The sequence below is a fragment of the Chanodichthys erythropterus genome, chromosome 8, assembly GCF_024489055.1.
Source record: "Chanodichthys erythropterus isolate Z2021 chromosome 8, ASM2448905v1, whole genome shotgun sequence".
In the NCBI taxonomy this organism is placed as follows: Eukaryota; Metazoa; Chordata; class Actinopteri; order Cypriniformes; family Xenocyprididae; genus Chanodichthys; species Chanodichthys erythropterus.
Window position 1 is genome coordinate 32,857,197 of NC_090228.1, and position 10,043 is coordinate 32,867,239.

Below are 10,043 nucleotides of genomic sequence, written 5' to 3' on the forward strand. Positions count from 1 at the left end.
CGATTAGACATGGCTTCATCAACAGACCAGATGAAAGTGAGTAAAACTTTATTGATTGATTGATTGATTGATTGATTGCATTATTATTATATGTCCTTACCAGATACTATATTAACTTGATTTATTATTATTTTTATGTAACTGTAGCTGGTGGGGAAAAATATAACACAAATTATATTTGCTGTAGTTCACCACTACATTACCACTACCTCCACTAAACAGTATCTATGTTTAGTGTTATACAGCACAATTTATATCAGTTCTGAGAACTACAGAAATGTAAAAAAAGTGTACAATAAATAGTTGTAACCATGATTCTAATGAGTTGTTGTGTAAGCTTTTTGTTATCATTCTTTGTCAGGTTAATATATTGTCAGGTTAATATAGTTTCCATTAAATACAGTATGAAAGTGTTTCAGCACTTACACCATTGAAAAGTTACAGTTACAGAACACAGCATGAATGATCATACCCCTCTGAAACCCAATTTAGAAATTAATCTTTATATCTAGGACATTATTTTTAATAATATGTTCAGATGTGGTCAGGTGTACTCATTTATACTGTGTGCTGTACTTACTTTGAATTTAACTGTTACTGATGATGATTACAAAAAAGTTAATGATTAAAGTTACCTTATCATTTGTTAATATCTAATGTTGCTAAGTTTAAGCACATTTTGTCCTTCTATTCTGCAGCAAATTCTAAAAAGGCATCTTTTGGAGGACCTTCTCTCCAAGTTTGAGAGAGCACTTTTAGATCTCCCCTTGACCAGGATTACATGGAGTTTGTGTGTCGCCAGCAGCTGTACCTCCTGCAAGCACTGTCAAGACATGTGGAAATACCCCACGAAATCATTCAGGCTCTGCAGGAAGTGTTTGAACTTGTTAAACAACCTCCATATTCCACAGCTCCACATGCAGTGGTGGATTCCTCTGATGGTCTGAGAGGACGTCCAAGGTTTGGAATTGAAAGAGAAGAGTTAGCAGAGATGCTGCAGACAAACCTTCCTGTCCACTACATTGCAAACATGATGGGTGTTTCCACTAGAACCATCTTTAGAAGGATGAACGATTTTGGCCTTTCCATCTCAGAGTTGTATAGCTGCATGACTGATGAGGAGTTAGACAATGTTGTGAGAGCCATAAAGGATGATATGCCTGCTGCTGGTTACAGAATGGTCAGAGGGAGGTTGTTGTCTTTAGGTCTGCGTGTGCAGTGGAAGAGAATAGCTGCCTCAATGCACCGAGTTGATTCAATCGGAATCCTTTCGAGATTGGCCAGCCTGGGATGTGTGGTGAGAAGAACGTACTCCGTTCGAGGGCCCCTTTCTCTTGTGCACATTGACACAAATCACAAATTGATAAGGTATTTTAACAGCTATATATATACATACACACATTTAATATAAGAACAGCATTTTGACTTCATTTTCACTTTTGGCTAGTATTTTATAATTTAAAAAAAACAAAAAAAAAAAAACAATTTAGGTTAAAAAGCAAAGCAGTGAAACAATATTTTACTTATAATTATTAATAAATAACTGGTTTCTTAAAGGGTTAGTTCACCCAAAAATAATGCTATTTATTACTCTCCCTCATGTCGTTCTACACCCATAAGACCTTCGTTCATCTTCAGAACACAAATTAAGCTATTTTAGTTGAAATCCAATGGCTCCATGAGTCCTCCATTGGGAGCAATGACATTTCCTCTCTCAAGATCCATTAATGTACTAAAAACATATTTAAATCAGTCCATGTGAGTACAGTGGTTCAATATTAATATTATAAAGCCACGAGAATATTTTTGGTGTGCCAAAAAAAACAAAATAACTTATTTAGTGATGGCCGATTTCAAAACACTGCTTCAGGAAGATTCGGAGCGTTATGAATCAGTGTATCGAATCATGATTCAGATCTCGTGTCAAACTGCCAACGGCTGAAATCACGTGACTTTGGCTCCAAACAGCAGATTCGATACACTGATTCATAACGCTCCGAAGCTTCCTGAAGCAGTGTTTTGAAATCTGCCATCACTAAATAAGTCGTTATTTTGTTTTTTTGGAGCTCCAAAAATATTCTTGTCACTTTATAATATTAAAGTTGAACCACTGTACTCATATATATATATATATTGAACCAATTTAAATATGTTTTTAGTACCTTTATGGATCTTGAGAGAGGAAATGTCATTGCTCCCTATGCAGGCCTCACTGAGCCATCAGATTTCATCAAAAATATCTTACTTTGTGTTCCAAAGATTAATGAAGGTCTTACGGGTGTGGAACAACATGAGGGTGAGTAATAAATGACACAATTTTAATTTTTGGGTGAACTAACCCTTTAAGTGACATTGAAAAGCTACCTACAGATTACTAAAGTTTCATTGAACTTCTTTTCATTTTACAAGTTTTTAGACAATTGTACTTTACCTTTGATTGTGGACGCTTTTACCGGATATGAAACTTCCTCGGTCAGTGCCTCTTGAGGAAAACATGAACCTGGCTATCTGTACATTCTCCACTCCTTGGTCTCCCCTGACCCTGATTTAAAAAATAAAAATAATAATAATTTTACTTTATAATTTTTCAAATAATATTTTATATTTCTTTTATCTTGTAAATAGATACAACATCGTAATATTTGGTGGTGTCGATGGTTATTCCAGGAGGGTATGTTTACAGTTTATGTTTCTATAAAAACACAAATTTGAGTGTTACTAGTAATCTGCTGTTAAGATCAGTCCAGTCATTATGATGTCTATAAAAAATAATTCATGTTTATTAAAAAGTAGCCTGTAATACATTAAATTCCAATGTACATTACATTTCCTCCTACCTATATTTACTTACTCTTTGTTCCTTTGTGTTTACAGGTCATGTACTTGAATGCGGCAAATAATAACCATGCATCGACAGCATACCACTTCTTCTCAGAAGCAACCCAAACATTTGGCTTACCATCAAGGTGAGTATAGTAAAGAAAAAGCAATAGAATTTTATGTCTGAAACTTTGATTTTTTTTTATTTTTATTTTTTAAATCAGGGTCAGGGGAGACCAAGGAGTGGAGAATGTACAGATAGCCAGGTTCATGTTTTCCTCAAGAGGCACTGACAGAGGAAGTTTCATATCCGGTAAAAGCGTCCACAATCAAAGGTAAAGTACAATTGTCTAAAAACTTGTAAAATGAAAAGAAGTTCAGTGAAACTTTAGTATCTGTAGGTAGCTTTTAAATGTCACTTAAGTAACCAATTATTTATTTATTAATAATTATAATATCGTTTCTAATAGGATTGAGCGCCTCTGGCGGGATGTCAGAATCATGGTCACCAACAAGTACTCAGACATGCTGCACTCCCTGGAGGCAGAAGGATTGCTTGATATATCAGTGGTTGAGGACCTTTTCAGTGTGCACTACACTTTTCTCCCAAGACTTCAGGCAGACTTGGACACATTTTCAGAAGCCTGGAATCATCATCCACTCTCCTCAGAGGGCAATCGAAGTCCCGAGCAGCTGTGGCAGATTGGAATGATGCACACAAATAATGACCGATCTGAGAGATACGAGGTATGGTAATGCCGTCTTAGTCAGTAGCCCTTCACTGCAGAACACACAAGATCCAGGGAGTTGAGACAGATCGGTTTAAGGCATATTTAAAGTGTGAGGATTTGGATCTAGATCCAGGGGGTGGAAACAGGTCGGTTTAGGGATACGTAAAGCGGGAGGAGTTGGACCAACCCCACCCCCCAAATCTTGTGTTCTGCAGTACGGACCATCTCATCTTTGTTATTCTGTCAGCACACTGCTGTTCATGTAATAAGTTAATTCCTAACTATTTAACCACTAAACCTTCAGGACATCGAAGAGCCAGATCTAGACTGGGACGTAGCAGCTACTTACGATGCCTGTGAAGATCTCGGAGTTGTTGTTCCAGAATTTGAATGTCCTTTGAGTGCAGATGGATTGAGGGCTCTTGAACATCTGCTGAATTCAACTGGTCCTAATATCCCTGTCAAAGAACTGTACTTGCTTTGTCGGGAGTTTGTTTCAACAAATATGAATTAAAAAAAAACAAAAACAAAACAAAAAAAAAAACCCACACAAGCATAAAGACTGAACAGCATAATGGATTTATTTTGCTCTGAAGCTTACTGTGTGTTGATGTACAGTTTTTTCACATCTGAATAGAGTTTGGAACAATTTGGCAGCAATCTTGGCTGCTTTTGTTGTATTACAAGTCAATGATGAATTAAAAAAAATAAAAAACTAGTCAAATATCCAAAAGCTACTGCACCCCTATTCTTTTAACATATTGATACCGCCATAACAGTTACAGAGGGTAAACAGTAAACACTATACTAGGATTCAAGTTCATGAACGACCAAATTCAAGCTACTGCACCCCTATTCTTTTAACATATTATTAACGACATAACAGAGGGTACACAGTATAGTGATTAAACTATAGTAAGAATCAAGTTCATGAACGACCAAATTCTCTGCTATTGCTCACAGCCTGTCTCATAATGCCGAGGAACTCTGTGTTTGTCCCTAGGTGCTGTGTAGGCAAGGTCACAGTACAGGAACATGCATTTACTAGAGGGAAGCATAAACTATGCTGACCATATCGAAGCTGGCAGTCATGATCAAATTCAACATGTATTTTAAATTTTTCTCTTTGTGCAGAAGTAATGGGGACATGCCCCTGGCCAGTAATCCACTGCATGAAACTGCTGACGGTGATCTTGTCTTGTTCTGCATCTCCTTTTGTGCAGTTTGTTTTATCCTCCTGTTCGCTGTCATCTCCAACCCTGCTCTCCTTACTGCTGCTCCCTTCTTCTGCAAAAAACACACATCTCTGTCTGCAACCTTACTTGTATTAACAATATCTGAACTTGGACTGACAATATCTGACATTTTTAAAATGCTCCTAATATACTATTTTAAAATTGTTTTGGAGGTTTCCTACAACAAGTTTATATTCAAAAGTGTGAAGCGATCCAAATCTTCAGTCTTGCTAAATCACACCTTTCTGCAATCCCTCTCTGCTCTGATTGGTCAAATGGCCCAGTCGATGGTTGAACTGATGCAATTTAAGAATTAAGAGTAAGAGTTATGATGTTACCTTCATCTTCAAGGCTTTGAATGAAGTCCTGCAAGTAGTTCACAATTCTTGATTCTCTCTGCCGCTTCACTGAACCCACCTCACTTAAAATGGGTGACAGGGCCATCATGAGAAAATCTGCATCAGGCTGCAAATCAGAATAAAAGAAACCTTTTATTATACACAGCTCAAAAGCCATCATGACAAAAAACAAACAAACAAACAAACAAAAAAAAACGCAAGCAACAACACTTACTTTTGTAAAGTGACCAGGAACAAATAACGGCTGAAATAAAGGCTGATTTTGTTTCACCATTTCATGGAGGCCATAGAGTTCCAATCCTCTGCACATTTGCTGCAGCATTGGGAGGATTCGCACAGACGAATGCAGAACAACAGCACTACATAAAATAATAAATCCAGGAAAGAACAAATTATATTAAAAAGGTTCAATTAACTTATGTTAATAAAGTTTAATAGAAGTGCTTGTTTGAAATAAAAGACTAAGTATAGAACATTAATCTCTGCCAGATTGAAAAAGCATTTGTAAATTATTTTACAGGCATCGTAGGTGTTTAAATACTATAAAACAGATCAACTAGAAAAAAAAATTACACTGACTATATATTTTTTTAGGTCTGGAAATTGCGCAACACCTGACAATCTCTTCCTTTCGATCACATGTTAGGGGTCCTGTGTACCCACATGCTACAATTCTTTCAGAAAGGTCAAGCAAGGCTGTAGTGTCTGCGGTCTCAATCTAAAGAAATAAAAATGATGAGTAACACAGACATACAGTACACATATGTATACATAAATCTTAATTGAGTTGAATTAGAAAACCTTGTCAATTAGATCTAGCAGGTCTGCATCTGTTATGTCAGCCTTTGTCAGCTCATCTTTTTTAATCTCGCCGGAAGAAATGAAATTGTATATCCACTCCATGAAAAAGTTGGGTGGAGGTCCATCCTGAGTAATGCTCACTGCCATTATTTCACCAACTATCCTAAAGTAAAACAGGGCAGTTCAATTGACAAAGAAAGGCATTAACTGACAAACTGTTATAGGATTTGAATTAGGGCTCGGTATTGACACAAATATTTATATATTATATTATATTATATTATATTATATTATATTATATTATATTATATTATATTATATTATATTTATGTGGTACATAGCAGCTTAGTTGCTATTACATTACTATTATACTGAAGGTTCAAATAAACTGATTTATATACAAACACTTAAATTCTAAACAAGGAGCATTTCATAATATTAAAGTTACAATACTATTTTTACATAACCATGTTTTTTTAAATGTAAACATTTAAACATACATTAAATATTGATTAAACATTACAATGAATGAAATATGGTGCATATATTTAGCACAATGCTCCTCTCCAGAGTTAATTTTCTAGCTGATTACCAAGTTCATGGTCACTGAATATGGATTTTATGAGAGAAACATGACAAGCTGTTTGTGACATCTTTGAAGTATGGCTGAAGCACTGATTGATATATACACACACACACATATGGTAACACTTTATAATAAGGATCAGTAGTTAACATTAGTTACTTGTATTAGTTAATATGAACTAAGCATTAACAATTGAAGTTAATTTTAGTTAATGTTAATTTCAGCATTTGTATTAAATGTATTAACAAATGTATTGCTCACATGTCAGTTAATACATTAAATAATGTGAACAAATGACACCTTATTATAACGTGTTACCATAAATATATATATATATATATATATATATATATAATATAGAAACTGAGAATTTGGGGGCTCGTCTAACAGGTGGTAACAGATTGTTATCCTGTTTGCAACAGCGTTGAACTACTCCATTGGTGGGTGATCGGATCTTTAATTGGTAAGTGTCCTTTTTCTCTTTGTTTTGCCTGGCTGTTTTTGCTCTTTGTCGTGGGAGGAAAAGTTAATGCTTGGGTTATGGAGTTTGATTTAATTTCGTTTACTTTAGTTCCCACTGTAGAAGTGTATAACCGTTGTCGTAAAAAGGATTTAATGTATAGTTTGAAACAAATGTATAGTTGACATTTGAAGCTTTTCAACTTATTTTCATATAAGAATATGGCATGCTGTTGCTTTAAACAATGGTAAAAAGCTATTCAAAACATCATTCAATGTAAATTTTAAAAATCAAATAATCTCAATTACAATTTCAAAGGAATAACTGACAATTATGATTTGGCATAATTGTATAATATATAAATTTAATAAGTAATTAATCTGAAAATGAATCTGTATGAATAAATAAAATGCAATATTTTTTAAAAAATGATAACATTTCCTTCTATAAAAATATACTAAGTAGTCCTGCATTGGTTTTACCTTGGCATCCATAACCACTGAAGGTGAATCCAACTCATTCCCTAACTGTGGATAAAAACAAATATAAAACATGATCAAATTTGAGAAATCGCTTCATAGTTTCCATACGTAACTATCCATTATTTAAAACACATCTTACATGGCCACTACACCGATTCAATTCTGTCGAAGTAGATGCCACTTCTTCATTTGTAGGGTCTCCAGGATCCTTTTACATAAAAAACAGTTGTCAGTTGTCAGTTGTGGTTGTATTAGTATGGGTAACACAAAATAATTGTCTTCTACCAAGTAGAAGTTCTGCAACTCGGCCTAATGTATATGAAAGCATTATTAGGCCTGACTGATATACAGGCCTACTGTCTACTAAAAATAATGGCAACAGGACGTTTCATCATAGTTTATTAGCTTTAAGATAAAGAGAATTATGCACTGAATTTGAAAATATTTCAGATATATTTATTTTTACGTATAGAAAGCTATGGTTGTGGGGTTAGCTTCAAGCTAGTTACACGGCTACAAAGAATGCTTAATAGAAAATCTTGTTGTATAAAATAACCATACAAAACATAACATTGTTAAAATGAAATAATAAAATTAGCAATCACTGACGTACTTACCTCTCTTTGGTTGTCCATCTTGATAACTCTGCTTCAGCTCTTGATTGCTACTCACAGGCGTCCAATCACAACAGACTTCTGGAAAAACTGAGTTGACCAATGAGATTTCAGGTTTCAATGAAATAAGTAAAGTCCCGCCCCACGACTGACAAAAATCAAAAGTGTTCGCGCGAGCGAAATAGAAGATTGAGCGCGAGTGTGGGGAATGATGACGCGCGTGCTGTGAGTCTTGTCCGAGCACGCGAGGGCTTGATCTGCGCGCAGAAGAGATGTCATGCGCGCGCGCGGGTTTAAAATGAGCTCGCGGGCTCCCGTTTCCTCGCTTGCAGATCTGTTATCCTCTCGCGGAAGTGATTTACTGCGCGCGCAAGCATCAATTGTGCGCTCGGTCATTAATGGCATTAAAATGTCGCCATAATTGAGCGCGAGTGTGGGGAATGATGACGCGCGTGCTGCGAATCTTGTCCGAGCACGCGAGGGCTTGATCTGCGCGCAAAGGAGATGTCATGCGCGCGCGCGGGTTTAAAATGAGCTCGCGGGCTCCCGTTTGCTCACGTGTAGATCTGTTATCCTCTCGCGGAAGTGATTTACTGCGCGCGCAAACATCAGTTGTGCTCTCGATCATTAATGGCATTAAAATGCCGCCATAGTTAACTAGTTAATTATGAGCATACCTAATTAAAACTTTCCAGTGCGGATGCCGTGCTTTTTCTCTCACGATTCTCTGTCTCTATGAGAGTGTTCTTCTGGCTGTAGCATGTTGTCTCGCTTTTCATTTGAAAATAAAATGACCATGTTCAGTGGTGAAGCTTTGATTTTGATGCACGTCTGTGACTGCGGTCAAGTGGGCCGCGCGTCGAAAATACACAGTCAAGCCAGCCGCACTTTTTTTTAGTTTGCGCGTCTATTCCTGCACTTACGGTATGGGTGCTGGAAACGGTCTAAATGCATTTAACTCCCTCGGGTCGGCGGTCACGCCGGCGTGATCACTGCGTTTTTTTTCTAACCAGTGTGAAAGAGACTCAAAATACTCCGTCAATGTTGCACATACAATTAAGAGCTATACACCATTTTAATCTGTGGAATATCTTCTTTTATTTGTGTACACTCAGAGTAAAAACAAAATGTTGTGCTTTTTGTAAAATAAAGAAAACTAACATGATGCGTGATCTCTCGTCTCCCTCTGAACGAAGTCCAATCTGATAGTTCTCAGAAAATGAACTGTAACTTAGTGAATACTAATCACAAAAAAATTAGACTAAAAAACGTTGAAATGTCAGGTTTTAAATCGTGTAAGTCAAATTGAAAACAAACGTTCTGTGTTTATGTAATCTGTATGAAAAGAGAGCCATGTCAGAAATCCGTGATTCAGCTCATTATCCGCTAATGCGCCCACGGAGCCAGCGCTATTCAGAGGCAAATTCAGTCAATACATGCATTCATCGTCTCAATCGTGTATTTATTGTCTTGAAAAGTGTTTTGAATAGCCATAGTTAGCGATCTCTGGCCTCTGTTAGTTCAGTTATTTCCTGGATTGCCTATTCTTCTTTAGCATTGCCATTTGTGGACTAAACGTGCACAGAGCGCCCTCCGGCTGCAAGTATGAATTGTAAACAGTATCCAGCATTCACAGTGACGACAATAAATAATGAATAAATACTCCTCTGTATAGAAAATTGACATAAACATGAGAATCCATCAATATTTCTCCAAATGTGCATGCTTTTAAGCTAAAAGCCTATATGAAATGCCATAGAGGTAACATAACTGTTCAGACACTTTGTATCATAGAAATGCATTATATTTTAATAATAGAATACCATTATTTTAAATTATAATAATATTTCACAGTATTGCTGTTTGTTCTGTATGTTTGATTTACATTATGATGAGCTGAGACATGATCAACAGAGGGTTTTTTCACAGCCTGACTGAAAGGCCTCATTATTTAT

The 10,043-nt window shown here is 36.2% G+C and overlaps 1 protein-coding gene across 1 annotated transcript; it reads left to right on the plus strand.

Annotated features, from left to right (window-relative positions):
* Positions 1-781: 781 nt before the first annotated feature.
* Positions 782-4,102, plus strand: LOC137025152 (uncharacterized). The gene is made up of 5 exons (XM_067393184.1): positions 782-1,180; positions 2,875-2,966; positions 3,045-3,155; positions 3,291-3,567; positions 3,856-4,102. Exons 1-5 carry the CDS (start codon positions 782-784, stop codon positions 4,063-4,065), a joined length of 1,089 nt encoding a protein of 362 aa, XP_067249285.1. The 3' UTR covers positions 4,066-4,102.
* The last annotated feature ends 5,941 nt before the right edge of the window (positions 4,103-10,043 follow it).

Coding starts and splice junctions, on each gene's coding strand:
- LOC137025152 (XM_067393184.1), top strand. CDS start 782: ATGGAGTTTGTGTGTCGCCAGCAGCTGTACCTCCTGCAAGCACTGTCA. Junction 3,156..3,290: donor AAAAGCGTCCACAATCAAAG/GTAAAGTACAAT, acceptor CGTTTCTAATAG/GATTGAGCGCCTCTGGCGGG. Junction 3,568..3,855: donor ACCGATCTGAGAGATACGAG/GTATGGTAATGC, acceptor CTAAACCTTCAG/GACATCGAAGAGCCAGATCT.